The sequence below is a fragment of the Myotis myotis genome, unplaced genomic scaffold (assembly GCF_014108235.1).
Source record: "Myotis myotis isolate mMyoMyo1 unplaced genomic scaffold, mMyoMyo1.p scaffold_m19_p_5, whole genome shotgun sequence".
NCBI classification, from domain to species: domain Eukaryota; kingdom Metazoa; phylum Chordata; class Mammalia; order Chiroptera; family Vespertilionidae; genus Myotis; species Myotis myotis.
In genome coordinates this window covers 25,323,799-25,344,075 of record NW_023416357.1, presented here as the reverse complement: position 1 = coordinate 25,344,075, position 20,277 = coordinate 25,323,799, and the positions used below count along the sequence as shown (strand labels likewise).

General features: G+C 39.5%; 1 protein-coding gene across 9 annotated transcripts in view; it reads left to right on the top strand.

The window, feature by feature from the left end:
* ADCY2 (adenylate cyclase 2) overlaps nt 1-20,277 on the top strand; it is a 283,437-nt gene that overhangs the window by 216,114 nt on the left and 47,046 nt on the right. For all 9 annotated transcript variants that reach the window (XM_036309124.1, XM_036309130.1, XM_036309126.1 and 6 more), the window contains exon 15: nt 7,115-7,199. In XM_036309124.1, coding sequence (XP_036165017.1) covers nt 7,115-7,199 — 85 coding nt within the window. The remainder of the gene's footprint in view (nt 1-7,114; nt 7,200-20,277) is intronic.

Below are 20,277 nucleotides of genomic sequence, written 5' to 3'. Positions count from 1 at the left end.
TTTTTTAAAAAAAGTTATGTAGATGATACAAGTACTACCAAGGGAAATGGACCCTTATTATTACTCTCAAGTAGATAAATTCATTCATTTTCTGTATCTTCCTAATAAGTATTTTTTATATTTTCTACATCATAATTAGTTTATCACCCACTGGAAGGAGCTGGAAGAGAGGAAAGTGAGTCAGCATTTTAAAAGATGATGTCAAAGATGCCCTAGCTGGTTTGGCTCAGTGGATAGAGTGCCGGCATCCAGACCAAAGGGTCCTGGGTTTGATTCCAGTCATGTGCATGTACCTTGGTTATAGGCTCCTCCCCAGCCCGGGCTCTGGTGGGGCTCATGTAGGAGGCAACCAATCGATGTGTTTCTCTCACATTGATGTTTTCCTCTGTCTTTCCCTCTTTCTTCCATTCTCCCTGAAACTCAATGGAAAAATATCCTCGGACGAGGATTAACGAAACAAAACAACAAAACAAAAAAAGATGAAGTCAAAGATGACAGACTTCCAGGGACCAAGAAGAACATTTCATGGCATTATACTTTTAAAAGGAGATGTCTGCTCTGTCGTTGCTTTTATTTTCGTGTCTCTCTTTTATTGCATTGTTTATTTATGAGGACCCATACATATGTTATTTAATTATGGCAGTCCATTCTATCATCACCAGTTATTATGTGTTTCTTGAGCAACAAGTTAGACTTCGAGTGTGAACATTGTGAAATCTGTGCTGGTTGCATTTCCCTCTTTGTGTTGGCAGTCAGAAAGTTCAGAGGAAGGCCTGCAGGCTCCTCAAATAAAAAGAGTTGAAACTTGTGTGTGTGTGTGTGTGTGTGTGTGTGTGTGTGTGTGCATGTGTGTAACTCACTGAATGACTTATTACAGGGAAAGGATACATTAAAATTAGCCTAAGGAAGAGACACATAGGGCGGAGTCTAGAAGGGGCCCAAATGCAGAGCTTCTGGCTGTTCTCTCCCAAGGAAGCATAGAGGGATTACCTTCTCCCAGCCACCATGTGTGGCAATACCCACCAAGTGTCATCAACCAGGGAAGCTCACCCAAGCCTTTGGTGTCCAGAATTTTTATTGAGGCTCAATCACATTCTGCCCATGTGACTGCCTGTTGGTCTCCAGCCTCCTCCTGATATGGGGCTAACATATTGAGTCTCAAGTCCCTTCGTAGTTGAGAACTGCACCTCCTGTACCAGCTTTATATTGTATTATATTATATTATATTATATTAGTCTTTTCCCTTCATTTTTCTTTCATGTTAGCAGCCTCACTTTTTTCTTTTTAAAAAAATTCTTGCTATGAAATACTTCAAACATACAGAAAAGTACAGAGCATAAGATAATAAGCATGCATGTGCATAAAACGCACATTTCACAAATGTTAACCTCGTGGTATATTTACTGTAGATACGTTTCTATGTTCTTGGGGCCATTATTGTTTGGATAGCTTCCTATAGACAGCATCTATTTTTATTTTGTTTGTTTTTTAATGGGTTTAAACTGCTATCTTTATATTAATACTAGAGGCCCAGCACGCGATTGAAATCACGCAGGGAAGTGCCCCGCCTCCTGCCATGCAAGGAGGCACCCTGCAGGGGGCTGGGACCTGCACCTGACTCGCGCAGCACTGGCCCCCCTGCCTGGGTCCGCCACACCAGCTCCAGCAGGCCCCCCCTGCCTCTGCCTCCATCTTCGTTCCAGGCCTCACCTGCGTGCGCAACCTCCTCCTGTCTGGTCGTGACCAGTTACGGAGTCCCAGCCTAATTTGCATATTACCTTTTTTTTTAATTTATATATATGCTTTATTTTATTTGTATTTTGATTTTTTCTTTGATATATATGGACCTGCTTTACCTTCTTATTTTCATTTACCTTGCTTTTCTTTTGTTCTCCACTTCCCTTCCTAACTTCTAAAGGATTGATGTGAGATTTTTTTTCTTTATTAAGTTAAAAGGAAATATATGATTTTTAACTTAATAAATTTTAAAGGTATTCGTTATATTTCTTCTATAATTATTTCTTATCATTTTAGGTCCAGATGTAATTATAGTTAATATTTATTTAGATTTACCCATATTGTTTACCAATTCTTTGCTCATCGATGCTTTTTAAAAATTCCTTTCTTCATTTTTCTTCTTACTGATGTATATTATTTATTACTTCTTTTATTGAGGGTCTGTGAGTTCCCTCAGTTCTCATCGTCTTTGCTAAATACATGTGTCGGAGGTTCACAGAGCATTGATGGAGGGACCCATGTCACTACTTGGGGGAGGAGAAATGAGAGCACAGAGGGAAGAGAGCCGTGGCACTAACTGGAATTCCAGAGAAAGGCTTTGTTTACCCATTTAAATGGTTTATAACTAATATAACTTTCAGACGTTTTTGGTGGGGCAGGAGTCTGTAATCTCTGCTGGTTTCTTTCTCAGCAAACGTGCTTCCTTGCCCCTGTCAGAACCATCTTTAAGCAATGAGCTGGCTGGGAAAAACCAGAGAGGAGAAAGGACCTAGTCCTGAATCAGCCTTTTCCATTTACTGTAACAATATACTTGATTAAAGTGCCAAAGTCGAAAATCCTCACTAAAAAAAAATGCGACTTTCCTTGCCTCATGACAGGGAGGAGTCAGCTTTGCTTTTCAGTAAGTACATAAATCAGTTATACTTGGGTTTTAAAAAGAAACAGCTTTGCAACCAGAATGTTAATTAAAATTGGTTATGTTATATAACCTCATGGTATGCTTAATGGGCCTGAACATGCTTTTGATAGAACAGGCATGATAAATGGTTATAATTAAGAGCTTTTGAGCAGCCGTTACTTTGCTTGGTGGTATTTCTGTTCCCGGAGATAAAGGGTACCGCCAACTGAACAAGAGGGTCTGTGCACCGTAGACAGGAACACGGGACGGCCTGAGGTTGAGCATGTCAGTGAGAATTCGAGCCACTCTGGGTCTGAATGCCAGGTTGTGACATCGTATTCTAAATACAAGATCGTATCATCTACAAGTAGAGATAGTTTTACTTGTTTGTTTCCAGTCTGATGCCTTTATTTTATTTTTGTGCCTAATTTCCCTGGCTAGCTCTTCCAGTATAATGTTCAATAGGAGTAGCCCCAGCATACATATATTCTTGGAACAATGAGCAAGATTTTTATTGTTTCCATCTTTATTAATAAATCTTTTCAAAATTTATTTCAATCTTTTTATTGTTAAATTATATACATTTGAATACACTAGTCAAATAAGAAACCACAAGAGAAATTAGAAAGTGTTTTGTATATCAAAACAAAACATCAAATTATCTGGTATGTACTTAAAGCAATCATTTAGAGAGGAATTTGTAGCTTTCAAATGCTTAAAAAAAATAAAGAAAGAAAATGAAACAATTAAAATAAAAAGTCTCAGTTTCCAATTTAGGAAGCCAGGAAATGAAGAGCAAATCAAGAATGTAGAAGGGAATAATTGGTAAAGAAGGAAGAAAAAATCAATAAAATAGAAACCAATCAATACAGAAATAGTAAAGCCAAAAGTTGATTTTTTGAAAAAGTTTAATTATTGCTAAACCATTACCAAACTGATTAAGAAAGAAAAAGAGATAATCACAAAGCACCCAAACTAATAATATAAGGAATAAAAGGGAATCCACTACAGAGCCTACAGACATTGGCAGGATAAATATGGAATGTTATAAATTACTCGAGGCCAGCAAGATTTAAAATTAGATGAAATGGAAAAATTCATTGGAAGGAGAGTCTATCAAACCTGACTGCCGAAACCGGTTTGGCTCAGTGGATAGAGCGTCGGCTTGCGGGCTGAAAGGTCCCAGGTTCGATTCCGGGCAAGGGCATGTACCTGGGTTGCAGGCATATCCCCAGTAGGAGATGTGCAGGAGGCAGCTGATCGATGTTTCTCTCTCATCGATGTTTCTAACTCTCTATCTCTCTCCCTTCCTTTCTGTAAAAAATCAATAAAATATATTTTTAAAAAAACCTGACACATATAGAATAGACCATTTAAATGTATATGTACATATTAAATTTATTAAATTTGATTTTTTTAAAATCTTCACACAAAACTTCACATGCAGGTGATTTTCTGTATGACTCCTACTATACATTTTAAGAAAACAAGATGGAAGGAACTCCTCAAATATTAATGAATTTTATAAGTGTAAATGGATAAAAATATCCTATTCGTGGACAGAAGCTCAAAGATTGAGGCTACAAATCAAAGGCCACACTTTTGTATTAAATATGGAAGATCAACCTAAAATTAAAAGAGAAAGTTTGGAAATAAAGATGGAAAATAGTTACTTTGAGAAACAGCTTACAGAAAAAAGAAGGCAGCAGTAATATAAATTTCTGACAATACAGAATTCAAATGCAAGGCACCAGGAAAGTTTAACAATCATAAATCTTTGTGCACTCCAGCATCTCTTTGAAGTAAATAAAGAGAAACTATTAAAATGTTCAGATATATTGACAAATCCACAATCCTATTTAGAAATCTTAATGCATTCTAAAATTGACAGACTAAATTGAGTCAATAAGTCAGCCCACTGGGGATTTGAATAGATATATTTAGGCCCTCTGAATAGATATATTTAGAGAACATGCTTTGTTTTCAGAAAAATAGAAAATACATATCATTTTTAGAAAGCCATAAACCATCATAGAAGTAACGCCTGTTGATCACAGCCTAGAAGAAAAATAAACTGTCAAAGTATAAATAATAAGCACAATCTCTAATCAAATCTGTTGAAATTAGAAATAACAAGAACAGACCAAAAATAGCCTCTTTGTAGAAGTTATAAGTTAGACTTCTGAATTACTCTTGTATTAAAAGGAAATTGAAATTGAAATTACAGACCTTTTAGAAAAGAATGACAATTGAGTAGCTATAAATCAAAGCTATGGGATTTGGCTAAAGTGGTAATTATGGGAATATTTATGTGCTTAAATACATTTATTGAAAATACAAAAGATTAGCAACAAGTGACAATTAAGCAAAAGAACAATTTAAGTTTAAATAAAGACAGATTTTTTTGAAGTTAAATCAGAAACTAATAATCTAAAAAACTATCAGAATGCATAGACTTTAATAATATTCCAAAAGCTTTGAGAAAATCAACACACATGCAAAGTTTCAAAAGTCTGATTTAAAGAAAAAAGATAAAAATAAGATTTAGTACAAAAAGAAATTACTTCAAATATGGAGACTTTAAAATTTTCAAGAAAATAATATAATACTTTACATTTGAACATCTAAATAAAATGGATAATTTTCTAGGAAAATTTTCAAAATTGACTTAAAAAATAGAACCAGTAAACATGACATAAATGTGACATATCTACTTCTAATCATGGATCAGGAATACAATTTCATGAACACAAATGTCACCCACACAACTTAATAGAGAAATAGCTTTTAGGCAAGTCTCCTAAGATATCTGGGTTTCAGTTTCTCATCAGTAAAATGAGGTGATAATATTAACTTCTATCCAGGAGTAAATTAACTATACATATAAAGTCCTTAGAAGAGTGCTTGGCATGTAGTAAAGGATCTATGGATGTTGATTTGTGTCATCGTATCATCATATCATCACCATCACCTCATCAGATGGTTTTATAGTTGAGATTTACCAAACCTTCAATAAATGGTTACTCGTTTGTTATCTAAACAGTTTCGGACCTAAGAAAAAGAAATAATGTTTCTGAACTCAACCTTATGAGGCTGGCATTACCTTGATACTCAAAAGAAACCAGGTGAACATAGAGTCAAATGAAACTCTTGAGAGCTTATTTTATAAGAATAAAATGGATGAGAAAGGTGGCAAACAAAAGTTCAGCAGATGAGTTACCGTGTTCCTCTTTAGTCCATCCCTCTGAGGTGTGCACTGCTTCACAGTCCCCTCCTTCCTCATGTCTTGTCTAAGCAGGAGGCTCAGAGACTGTGTAGGGGAGATGATGAGGCTGGGGCAACTGGTGGCAGCCAGGGTCTCTGTGGCCTCAACCAGGGTCTAAGGACTGGAGTGATATATTAAGGAAGGATGTTCTAGAAGGTAAGGAGACAAACAGTGCTTATCTCTACTAGACTGTAAGCAGCTAAAAATATGGTTGACATCTTAATCATCTTTGTAACATTGCAGCCTAACATAGGCCTGGTGCATGAGCCAAGTCAATACTATAGGTGTATTTGGCATATAAACACCTTCCCACTAGAGATTTATTTCAACTTGTTGCTGACTTGCATCTAGATCTTCCATCTGTCTATTGACATTCGGAGTGTTGCTGCTCTTCTCTCTCTTCAGTTTCTCTAGCGAGTGTCATTGGCATGAGTTTTATTATGGTCTCAGACACACCTGACCTCTCCTTGGATGTTCCATTTGAATTTCATCTTTTATTATTCATTATAGTTCTGCTCTTTTGATCCCCCCAACCCCTTTTATCTTTGGAATAAATGAAAGCTTAAGAGGCTTTCATTTTTTAATTTTTTATAGGACTTCTCAGAAATGTATATAATTCTTATAAATACTTGTAACCTGTTGGTAGCACAATCTGTAACTCAGTGGGCACATTGTTCACATGATCATAGAAAGCTTGTGTGTTCATTGACTCATGCAAGAATGTAAAAGCCGGGGCCTGTGAAACCTTGGGAGAACTTCAGAAAACACTTAGATGCATTTATTTTTTAAGGAAGTTGAATCTGGTTGGATTGTAGTGGGGAGGGTGAAGACTCAGGGTTACCTAAGTGAACAGGAGTAAGAATGCTCTGGAGGCAGCAGCTGCCAACACATCAACAGCAGGGAAGAGGACACAGTGACGGAAAGTGCTAGTTGCATAGGTGAGTCCAAAAAAAGATAACTTTTTAATAAAGGACTGTGTATAGGGTGGTTTTAATGAGCCATCCTCACAAGTCAACCAGACACAACTGTGGACATGGTTTTCTATGGACATATTTTCAGTTTTGTTTTACATTCATTTTCATTTCTCAAAAATTTTAGTGAGGATTGAAGTCCTCATTTAATTAAGTCCTAATTAAGATGAAGATATGGCTGACGGCTTTCCAGGATAAGAGAAACTCTCCCCACACTAAGCCATTCTTTTCTCTTTCCTGTAGAACCTCCATCCTTGGGATCTCCTTTGGAGCAGCGTTCCTCCTGCTTGCCTTTATACTTTTTGTCTGCTTTGCTGGACAGCTTTTGGTAGGTACTTCAAATATTGAACTTCTTTGAAAACTGTGCTCATTGAATGAAAACTGATTTCTTACCTAAAACAGGGAGGTTATTGACTTACCATTTCAAGACATAAAGATCCCAGTAAAGAAACATGTGTCCTTCCTGTCATCTGCCAAAAATACAAACTGACGCAGCTCACACACAACCAAGACACTAATTTGAAGATTATTTGAGATGTTGGATGTCACATCATAAAGTTGTAGTTAGGTCCACTTGCTTCTGTCAGCAATTTTTATCATATTCTCAACATTTTCAGAGTATTTATAACTGTGACTATATAAGTATAATGGGAGACTTTGAGTATACAGGAGAATTAAAACTCAAACCAAATATATCTTTTATATCAACTTTCCAGGTATAAAATCTTAGAACATCAAAATGGCAAATGTAAAAATATTTTTTAGTTTTTTAACTTAAGGCAATCATTGCAAGCTCTTATGGTTTAAATGCTAGTTCTGGATATAAAAAGTAAATCTACTTGAGTCTAAAGCAGTGGTTCTCAACCTTCCTAATGCCGCAACCCTTTAATACAGTTCCTCATGTTGTGGTGACCCCCAATTTCATTGTTACAAATTGAACATAATTAAAGCATAGTGATTAATCACAAAAACAATATGTAATTATATATGTGTTTTCCGATGGTCTTAGGCAACCCCTGTGAAAGGGTCGTTCGACCCCCAAAGGGGTCGCGACCCACAGGTTGAGAACCGCTGCTCTAAAGCAATGAGAGTATCCTAAGAAGGCCAGCAATGGGATAGAAGTCACAAAAGAGAGCTGATGTTCCATTTTGTTCACTGGAGATGGGTTGAAAGAGGAGAGGCCACTTCCCTTATTTTTGTTAACCAAAATTTTAATGTCACAAATAGTTTGTTACACAAAATAAATAGGAATAATCCTTAAAATATCTGCCAATGAATGAATGCATTTTATGAGATGTGTGAGGTTAAGGAAATTTCATATTTTTCATATTTCTGAAGTCATGATTTCTTCCAATTAGACTTTGTCAAGAGCAAGTAGATGACACAACCAAGGAAGCAGACCTAGAGTGTGCAGGGCTCCTGGTCACTTCTCAAGGTTGTGCTACACCCATAGGATATGGCTTCTAGGAGAGCACTTTTCTCATTCTACCTGGTTTTACTCTTTTCATGTGTTTCATCATTGTAATGTCATTTTGCTTTTTAAAAACATATTGTAGTATTACCTCCAGCAACATCAGTATAGTGACAGAATGACCTCTTAATGGTTTGGAGCCCCGGGTGTCCATTGTATTCTAGTCTGTGTTGAAAAAAAAAGATTCCAAAGCAGGTCTCTGTCTCCATGTCGTCCTCCTCTGCCTTGTACCTTTACAAATGTGTGTGGGTTTCTATTTGCTGGATCATAGTTTAGATTATTTAAATTGGATTGGAAACTCTCCCACAAGTGAGACTATGGTTTCTGATTTCCTGGCATGCACACAGCATCTCTTGAAAATCCCCTGAAGGTACCATAGGTTGTAGAGAAGATAGGACTGGGTAAATATTGACCCGTGGGAATCCTTGTCAAGTTCTAAAATGCTTCATACACAAAGAAGCCTGATTTTCTACATTCAGATTTTCCTTAGGTGGAAAGCATTTGGCTCCACCCTCTGTCTTCCTGGCCTCCAGAAGGATGTGGAAGCCCATTTCTCAAGTGTTTAGAACAGGAACTCTCATTTGTGCTTCTTTTGAAATCCAAACCTCATTGTAAAGCACCTTATATCATTTTGCCTCAGGAGCCATAGTTGTCATTTTCTAGTCCAAGGCATCCAGTTGTGGGATCATAGTGTATATTTAGGGTTTCAGGTTCATTTTTTTTTCCTTCCCACTAAGTTTCTGTAAAAAAGGAACACAGGGCTGGAGGCTGAAAAATGAATCTGCAGAGCAACTTTGCTGTCTGTGTGGGAATGCTCTGCTCTCATAAAAAGTCTCCGCTCTCAGCCTCAGTATGATCCATCCTCACCATGGAACTTTTCACGGCTCTTGATTCCTCCTGTACCGCCCTGTGGTCCTTCAGGGCGATGGAGAGAGAGCCCACACACACAATGCCTGCTTCCTCCAGTTCCTGGGGGTGCTTTTCAGACCTTGACACCCACACACCTGATGCTCAGGGGTTCTTTTTAACTCTTCGTTGTCTCAAAGAAAAATTTCAAGGCTGCAGATGAACTGGTGCCTGCCTCGGCCTCACAAGAAGAGCCTGTATTTTGACAAAATGGTCAGGAAGACTTAAAGACAGCTTGGTCTTTCTAAACTTGAATCAGTAGGATCCGTGAATGAGTCTCCCCCCAGTGGCCAGCTGGAATCCTTGATCCAGAGGTAATCCTGGTAAAATTCAAAAAGGAATTCTTCTCATTCCAATAAGAGGTTCCTTTTACTATTTATGTGATTCTGTAAGGATTTTTTTAACTGTAAACATCAAACATTAATGCACAGCCAATCTAAGGAGGCTTTCTAGTCTACCCTCCAAATTCAAGCAAAATCTATGCATAGCACAAATACTCCTTGGTGATCTTGGAGAATACATTGCTACATCCTAACTGCCCATTCCCTAGCCTCCTGAAAACTACCAAATTGTATGAGGTTTTATTATGCTGTGCATTTAATTAAGGATTAAATACTGAGTTTATGAAAAAGTACTTAATAACCCAGACTCACCTTCTATTAACTTATGTTAACTTTCTGGAAACGTAAATGCCAAAGGCAGTATTCATACTAATATTGATATTAAATTCTCTGTGTGAAGAATTAAAGTAAAATACTTTCATATAAAGGAGGTTGATAAAAGGTGAGCCTGACTGATATTTTTCCACCAAGAGCTTTACCTTTGTTACCCTCTGTTACACAAAACATACACGGCAAGTAAATAAAATTGATTGGTCATTGTATGACTGGGTTTGGTTTTTTTAAAACCAGTGGAGAAACATCAAAATGGGCAAAAAAGTAAGAGTGCTAATGAAATGCAATTTTTTCCCGTTGATTAAAAAATCACACAGGTGTTCATTCAGTGACACATTCTGAAAAAATTTTTCAGGAAATGTATTTGTTAGTGTCAGTATTGCAGTGAGAAGCCCAGACTGCCCCCCACCCTCACCCCTGCCTTAGGGGCTAAGGCAGCCATGCTCCCCTGCCCGGCCCCCGTGGCCCACTCCTCAGCTCTTGCCCATGCGGGTGCCCTCTACGCTTGCTGGCCTTCCTAGAAAACTTTTCAGAAACTGCCCGGCCCTTGTGAGGTGTCCTTTTTTGAGCTCCTGAGACTTAGGGTCTGTACCACATAATTTGGCACTTGATTACATGGCAGCTCATTTGACCCCCTTTTTGTGAGTGTGACTGCTTTCTCCCCTGATATATAGCAGGTTCCTTATAACAAGAATTGTTTCCTACACTTGCTTCCTCTCTCCCAGTGAACCCAGCAGAATGCCGACCACGGAACTGTGTTGAATAGCATGTGCTAAGTCCCTGCTGCTGGACTCCTATCATTTCTATCTTCCTTCCTCCCATCCCCCAGCAGGCTCTGTGTAGCATCTCCTTGTCTCACCAATGCCATCATTCCCAGGGGCCCCTGAGAGCCCATGTTAATCTTTTCTCAAGACATCCTTGCAAGGATCAGGTTCTGTGTGTACAAGAATGTGTGAATGAGAGAGCAATGGTGACAGTGGCCCCATCTTGCTGCCTTGGAACTCCTCCTTACATGCGCCATGATTCCTTGACTCCGACATGCTTCCGGCTGACTCCTCAGTTGGAAATGATCCTCTCACCTTCCTAACCCAGCCCTGTGGAGCCCACGGCCAGCTTTCCCAGTGCCTGCTGACTGGGCTTCCTCTTTGGTGTTCTTATTTGTATTATTTTAGATGAAATGATCCTCAGTGAGTTTGCGTCAGCCCTGTTTTGTTCATTATCGTACTTTAGGCACTTGAACCACAAGATAAATATTTAATATCAGTTAGCTTGAAGGAATGTTGGGTTGCACCCAAATGCAACCTCCTGGCACCACTGCTCAGAAAATGTACCACCATGTCCTCACACACCCTCAGTTCTTCCTTGCTGGCAGCTCTGAATTCAGCTCACCATCGCTGCATCCCTGCTCCTAATTCTGGCAGGCTGTTGGCTAGGGACATCCTGGCCCATCACCCTGGAGTCCCCTCATGTCATATCTCATTAGGCGCCTTGGCATCAGTGCCTCCAGAGGTACTTAGCTTCCAATGGCAGAGGCTGGTTGGCATTTCAGAGTTGTAAGCTCGAGAGCTGAAACAGAACCCAGGACTCTGGGGTGCCATGGGCTTCAGTGAGTTTCCTATTCTGATCATTCAGAAGTTTCCCCCCATGGAAAATAATGCAGAAGGAGTTGTGAGCAGATCTCTTGAGGATGGAAATGGAGACTGAAGCAGGCTCATAATTATCAGTGTGTTAATTATAAGATCTGCAAAGGTTTCCTACCCTCGGTTAAAATTCTTTAACAGTGGTTCTTAACCTTCTGGCCCTTTCAATACAGTTCCTCATGTTATGACCCAACCATAAAATTATTTTTTCATTGCTACTTCATAACTGTAATGTTGCTACTGTTATGAATCGTAATGTAAATATCTGATATGCAGGATAGTCTTAGGCAACCCCTGTGAAAGAGTCGTTTAACCGCCAAAGAGGTCGCGACCCACAGGTTGAGAACTGCTGCCTTAGAAGAAACACACATTCTACAGTTAATGAGACAGAACCTTGCATTTGCTACAAACTTGCCCTGCAATGTACAACAAGTAGGTGTTAGAGCCAGAATCTGAATCTAGCCTGAGAATTCTTAAAATTAATTGGAGACAGGTTCCAGGGGGCCAGTCTATATGTGGAGTCGCCAACAAACAAGTCAAGTGCCCAGCACTAGACAGTGATGTCTATGTTCATGGTCACTGGCCAGCACAGTACTGAGGGTGCCTTGTGTTGACTGCTGAGCACCCGTTGATAAAAATCCTATATAATAAAAGCCTAATATGCTAAATGGCCAGTCATCCAGTCGTCCGTTCAACCAATCAAAGCATAATGTGCTAATGATATGCTAAGGCCACTTAACCGCTCATTATGACATGCACTGACCACCAGGGGGCAGACGCTCTGAGTGGTAGGTGATCTTGCTGGACATGCCATGGAGCCCTCCCTTCTCCCTCCCCAGCCCCGATAGTGCACCAGTGGGGTCCCTCAGCCTGGCCTGCATCCTCTCGCAATCCAAGACTCCTCGGGGAATGTCAGAAAGCCAGTTTCGGCCCAATCCTGCAGGCCAGGCCTAGGGACCCCACTGGTGCACAAATTTGTGCACCTGGCCTCCAGTTACATTCGTAAGTCAAGATAACCTCACATAGAACCTCATTTGTATTCTCCTCCTCTAGTCTAATTTACTAAAATACATTTTTTCAGATGTCCCATTTGATTTAAAACTGGATTCTGGGGAAAGTATAACTCCATTAAAAGACTTATGGTAAAATGGAAATAAAATGTTAACTTACAAATATATGTAGACTCTAAAATATTCTAGTAAGAAAGTACCCTTAATATTAATACTTTGCAAAACATTTTCACATATATGAGCCCTTCAAAGGGTTTTCATATATATTATTTGGTAAAACAATCCATTTTATCCAAGAAACGAAGACATAGAATAAGAGATTCAAGTTCACATTTTCATTACAATCAGCAATAAAAAAAAAAAACTGTTATAGTAGTAATAATAATAATGTGTACATTTTCTGCCAGGTTTAACTTTCTAAACTACATGAAGTGGGCTTACATCTCGGTAACAAATAGAGCACAGTGATTGTAATGAAAAATACTACCAAAAACACACACACACACACACACACACACACACACACACACACACACGGAAACAACACCAAAGCACCTTTTAGAACAAGTACGCCAGATACACCAAATGAAAATGTTAGAAAATGTCAGAAGACCTTTTCCTCTCGACGTGGTCGTCTTGTGCTTTGTACAGCGGAGATAATGTGATGCCAGCCTCCGACCTTGCTGCAGGCAGAGATGAAAGCACAAGTACGAGGTCTCCTGGGGAAGAAAAGTCGGTCACACACCGGCTGGTAGGAGAGCTTTCTGCCCCACGGGAGTGTTTTTCCTTCAAGTCTATTTTCTCTAATGTCAATATAACTACCAGCTTTCTCTTGGTTCGTATTTTCCAAGAGAAAGTGTCCCTTTTCCATCTTTTTTTTCAGCTTGTCCTTGTCCTTATGCAGGTTTTAGTTGTACATGTGATAAGCAACATGCAGCTTTATGTTACTGGCTCAGACCCAAAATCCCCCTCTGTTACCTGACGAGTGTCATACACTTCAGTGTATTATAATTACTGCTACAAACTCATTTTGCTTTTTTTTTTCATCCCTCATGTATCTTCTTTGTTTCTACTTCTTTTTTATCCTTTCCTGCCTTCTCTTGAACCAATTGGATTTATTTATTCTCCTATAGTCCCTCTAGCAACTTGGAAATTATAAATTCTATTTTCTTTTGGTGATTAACTTAAAACATGTAACTGTGCACATGACTCGCAGAGTCTATTACTATCTCCATCTTCTTGTTGAAGAATACAGGGACTAAGCACTAAGTCTCTAAATCTAATCCTTCTTTTCCATCTTTCATCTTCTTGAAATTAAAAACTCAATAGAAGCATAACCAATGGACACAGACAGTAGGAGGGTGAGGGCATATGCTGGGGGGTAGAAGTGGCCGGGGAGAGGTCAATGGGGGGAAAAGGAAACATATGTAATACTTTAAACAATGAAGGAATTAAATTGTTTTAAAAAAACTTCAATAGTTATACTGAAGGAGTGATAAGAGCTGAAAAACTAATCCATAAAATAACACAGAAAGACAAAGAGTACTGTTTAAATTTTTCTAAATTTAAACTGGTTTTATTCGTTATTTATTCTTGTTGTTTGCCGATTTCTCACCATTCTCCATGAATATCGTTCCTTCCTCCAGGACTCGGTATCCATATTCTCAAAGGATTACTCCTTCCTTCTCTAATCCTTTCAGAGACAGCCTGTGCATAAAATATCCACTTACCTTTTGTCTTGGAAAATCATCTGTTTTGATAGTTTTTATAACAATTTGAAAACATGAGTCTGTATTTTCCTGGACAATAATATGCTCAGGAGAAAGCTACAGTCTAGTGGCTGTTCCTTGGTAGATAATATGTCTTTTCTTTCTGGTTGTTTTTGTAGTATTTATTATTTGTCTATCATGGGCAATAGATTTCTTTTGTTAAAGTGTAGGTCTACTTTTATTTTTCCTGTTTGCGACTCAGTGTGTCGCCTCGACCACAGAGCTCATATTCTGTCCAGGCCCTCAAAATGTTCGCCCATGCCTCCTTGTATTTTTCCTCTTTCCCAGTCTTTCTGTCCTGTTTTTCTCAAACATTCATTACAAGTATGTTGAAACTTTGTATTGTAGCTTCCGTGCATCAGTGTCTTTTTTATATTTTTCATCTCTTCGCCTTTCTGTGCAGTTTTATGTGTAATTCCTCACAGACATCTTATCCTCTTTAGAATAACTCTCTTGAGTTTTTAATGTCAATATCCACATTTTAATCTCCAGAGAGTCTATAAGGCTCATTTTTTAAAAATATCTATTATTTTCTCTTAACTGCTCATTTATTAAAGACTCTAACTCATCCTTATTCCTTCAATCTTATTTTATAGGCTATTTCGGATTGGTATAATATCTACAGATCTTCTTGTGCTAATTCCATAATCTCTTATGTCTGTTGAGTATTTCTTGTGAGGTCCATTGTCTTAGGTAGTCTGTAATTTTTTTTTATTGTGAGGTCATGTTCAGTGGAAATGGCTTCCCCACAACTGGGACATGCTCTGCACCCAGTAATGTAAAGTCTCCTATATAATAAAAGGCTAATACGCAAATTGACCAAATGGCAGAACCACTGATTGCTATGACGGGCACTTACCACCAGAGGGAAAATGCTCAATGCGAGAGCTGCCCCCTGGTGGTCAGTGTGGTTCCACAAGGGGAGCACTACTCAGCCAGAAGCTGGGCTCATGGCTGGTAAACGGCTCAGGGGTCCCAGACTGTGAGAGGGTACAGGCCAGGCTGAGAGACCCTCCCCTACCACCCCCGCCCTGCACAAATGTGCACCAGGCGTCATTTATAAGCAGTGTTGTTCTTTCTTCTGCCACAGCCCCGAAGACTTCTTCTGGTTTTTGAACTGATTAACAACCTCTCAACTTGAAATTCTCATTATGAAGCAGATCATGTAATTTCAAACCCAACACCTCCATTTAGAGTTTGAATTTGTCATTAAAGTTTATTAGTGCTTCCCTCAACCAATTCATGGAGTTCTTCTAGACTTGTTTACATGGAGGGAACAGCCTTTTGAGGCCGCTGGTTTTATTCAGGGGTCTTGGTTCCAGCTGCCCACCATTTGCAGACCCAAGGCAACATCTTCCTCCCTGTGTTCAGTCCCAGGACACTGTTTCACTAGTACTGAGCTGCTTCTTTGTTGCTGGCCCTTGGGAATTTCCTTTAGGGTTCATCATGAAGACAATGAATATATTGAGTAATCATCTATTGAGTTTCTACTAGCCGCTGAACACTGTGCTGCCTGTGGGAGCACAAAGACCGGGTGATGTGGTCACTGCTCTCAACCAGCTCTTCCTGTGGCCAGAGATAAGCATTTCATCAAAGACAATGCGATGTGGACAGGCTGTGAGTGCCACGAAGTGGGTGAATGACGGAGGAATGTGGCTCACTCAGGAAGTACAAAAGAAACAGGTTGATTTTGGAAAATATGATTGATTGAAATAAAGCATCCTTTCTGAAAGAAATTCAAGTACAGTTAAGTAATCAAAGCACACATGGCAGTCTCTGTGACATTAACTGTTACAAATAATTATCGCTGCCATTCAAAACTACAGTCCTTGGCCAACTAAATGCCAAAGAAGGTGTTCCTCTAGACAAATACACAAAAGTACATGTTTATCTGATAAATTTCACCATATTTGTCAGGCAAGATTTTAAGATAAGTTTTGTGTTTCTAATAATGCAAGCTTGTTACTCAGCCACTATGACATAGTTATAATTTTTCTGAATGTTGTTCTGAATTAAAACTTCACTTGATATAAGCATCTACTTATTTCCAGGTACTTAATTTTATTTTTTTAAATGGACACTAATGAAACTGCAAAAGCTTTTATAATTACTGCATCAAATTATATGGTATTTTAGAGTGAGAGACTACCAATTGTTTCCAGTGCAAAACATTAAAAAATAAAAATAAGAAGAAAGGAAGGGAAACATTTTTGGTGGGAATATTTTTTTAACCCAAATACAGTGCATGAACACTTTATTGTATTTTTCTGTGGAGAATATTTTGCCTTTACTGAATGAAGAACATTGACATTCACCCTATACTCTTTCTAGCAAACCACACTGCTCATTTTCCCCAGCACCATCTCTATGATAGGGTTTTCATATAAATTTATATTATTTTTCCTTTACATATCCCACTACATTTAGTACTAATACCAAATTTGTCAGTGGGTATGGCATTGACAACCAAGAGCATTGCTAGAAGGCCCACAGGGAGCTCACTGTAAGTAAGAGGCAAACACAGGATACAGTGAGACCCACTGATGATCAGGAGAGGGAGGAAACAGAGTTGGGTAAAATTATGCCAGTAATTAAGCCAAAGATCAACTAGAGTGACTAACCTGGGCTCATTTCCATAAGTAGCATCTTCTGAATAAATGCTGAAATGTTCTTTGAGAGATTATTATTTACTAGGGGCCCAGTGCATGAATCTGTGCACCTTTAAAGGAACTGTGGGCCGCAAGGCTTCAGTGTGCATACGGCTGGGTCTTGGTCCAACCTCCGTGCCCCCATCCGGACCCTCCCACGTGGCCCCCGGTCCCCTCTCTGCTAGCAGCCCCACTCCCGCTGCTGCTGCTCCCACACACTGATAGTGCCAGCCCCACTCGCACCCACTGATGGCGCAGAGCAATTGGGTTCGGCTCCAGCAGCGGGTGCAAGTGGGGCCAGCACCATCAGTGGATGTGAGTGGTGGCTGCCGGCCCCAATCGCCCCTCAGAAGCAGGGGGAGGTGGAGAAGCCGTGAGGGACTATCGGGGCCAGCAGCTGATGCTTACACCCACTGATGGCGCTGAGCAATCGGGACCAGCATCGGGCACCAGCAGTGGGTGCAAGTGGCAACTATAGCACTAGCTGTGGGTGCAAGTGTGGCCGGCGCTGACAGTGGGTGCAAGCGGCGGCTCCAGTGCCAGCAACAGGTGCAAGCACTGGGCAGGACCTAGGCATGCGGGAGCAAAGAATTTTCAGTAACCACCAGAGGCTCACCCCGATGACAGCGACTGGCGCCCCACCTTGGTCTGGCGCTCCCGCTCTCCTGCTCCACCATCCCGCAGCGGCTGATGCCCGCCATGTTCCACGCACGCCCCCGGTGGTCAGCGCACATCATAGCGACCAGTTGTTCGGTTGTTCCGCCATTTAGTCTATTTGCATATTAGCCTTTTATTATATAGGATGTTTCATTAGGATGGTATAAATTTTGATAAACTTATTTTTGCACCCAGGACTTTATTTGAATACTTAACCCAAAACAGAATAAACTGAAGTGAATGACCATGTCAAGATCCAATTGTAATTTTTATTCAGGACTTCAAATCGAATCAATGTTCCCATTTTTCCTTAGTCAGATCTTTTCTATTTTAAGATCTTGGTCTTTTTTTCTCCACTTTTCTTCATTATTGGTTCCTTCTGCTTCCATAATCTTTATCTCCCTCCTCTTCTTCCCCAAATGTCCCTATAGTTCAGCGTACTCATCTCTTATCTTCTGTTTCTTTGTCCTTGCCACCAGCAATGCTTACCAATCTTTATATTTCAGTTCTATTCACTCTGCCTGAACTCGGTCACAGGAGTGAAAAGACTGGGGTGGCTGCCTGCCTCCCTGACCTTGAGAGCAATGAATATTTCTCATAAGTTTAAAAATGCTTGCTTGGGGGTACTTTGAGGCATACATGAAGACTGAACAGGAGACTGAATTGAACCTACTACATCCTAAATTCATTATCCTGAACCCAGTGCGTGCCATACCCATGGTCTTTAGTGAGGTGCCCCAAGTGTTTTCTTTCTAGGGGTAAATAGGAGCATGAAGGTGTTCCCGGACACCCTGCCACATGTTCAGTAGGCACACGTGGACCCCGATTTGTAATTCTGCCCAGCATGTTGCAGGAGCAGAAACAATTTCACGTGTGTCTGCCCACATCTGTCTCAGTAAGCAACTAATCTCTGCTCAAAGTATAACATATTCCTATTAGCTCATTTGGCAAGATTATCATCATATATAATTCTAAAATTTAAACAAAGTAATTTAATTTCAAAAATAAGTCTGTGCAATAACTAGATAATATTTTACCTAAGAGTGATATGGAATCTGAGCTGGCTTTAAATTTTTCCTAGAGTAATACAATTTTGCATTTCTGCCCTTAAACATATTTATTATCAAATTTTTTGATAACTTCTGTGTATAGGCCCAAAATCACTGATTTTAACAATTCTTTCTTAAACAAAAACACTAATTCTAGTTGATTAAGATGCAGATACATATTAATTTACCAAAATCAAACCAAATGCCATCATCTTCTAATAGATGGCTACGACATTTTATTGAATCTCTGCTTTTTACACTTTGTTATAGCTTCTCCTCCAGAATATAAATCTGATTAGGGTCTGTGGTAGTAAATTATTAAAAGTAGCATGCATTAAATGATAATGATGGAAGCATCCTCGGGTGGGTGTCCTCCAGCTCTGTGACCCTCCGGGACACTGCATGTTCACAGCATGAAAGTGCATCTTATTGGATGACATATTTAATGCCACCACCAAATCCTGCTCTTCAGAAGCCTGAGGTACAAATCTGGCTCCTCCCCTGTTGCTGGTGGGAAAATGCCCTCCAGAGCCCCACTGTGTGTGCCTTCTGCCACCAGCCAGAGATTCGGCTGCTGGCAGCCCCTGGAGTGCAGGGCAGCTCATGCTTCCAGACAGGCTCTAGGACAGGGGTGGGCAAACTTTTTGACTCGAGGGCCACAATGGGTTCTTAAACTGGACCGGAGGGCCGGAACAAAAGCATGGATGGAGTGTTTGTGTGAACGAATATAAATTCAAAGTAAACATCATTACATAAAAGGGTACGGTCTTTTTTTTTTTTAGTTTTATTCATTTCAAACGGGCCGGATCTGGCCCATGGGCCGTAGTTTGCCCACGGCTGCTCTAGGAGAAATCAGAGAAGGACCTGGGAGAAAATTAACTTGCAGAACGTCTCACAGCAATGGGGGTGTGATGCTGGGCTGCTGGGCTTGTTCTTTAAGCTCACCTATCTATCTCTCACTTTTTATTATAGAATCTCATTTAATTCTTACAATGGCATTTAACATATTGCAATGCTTATGTTTTTAAGAAATATATATGTACATATGCATATATGTGTGTATATATATATATTTATATATATATATATATATATATATATAGAGAGAGAGAGAGAGAGAGAGAGAGAGAATAAAGCAGAAAGAAGATGTGAAAGATGTAGAGAAATAAAGGTGCTGTTTATTATAGCTGTCAAGGAGTATTCTCTGCTTGAGTTTTATGGAGGTCACACCAGTTTTACCATTGTATTAACTTAGTAGTATTTGACAGTTGTATTTCTATGATTAGCTACATGTTGGTCTGTTTTCTACATAAATTGGCTAAATTTATGACAACTGCTTCATCATAGCTGTGATCTGAGCCCCAACACATCCCACAGAATGGTTTAATTAACTGACATATTTGTTTCTTTACCAGATTTTTTTTAAATATAATTTTAGGTCTATTTTAAAGGACAGATAGTCGCAACTTACATTTATTATAAACATTTAATTAATCTATTCTTACTTTGTAACAGTGATGCCAACATAACGTAACAAGGTGTGTAATCTGGTCTGAGCCCCCAGCAGAGGGACAGAGCCTAC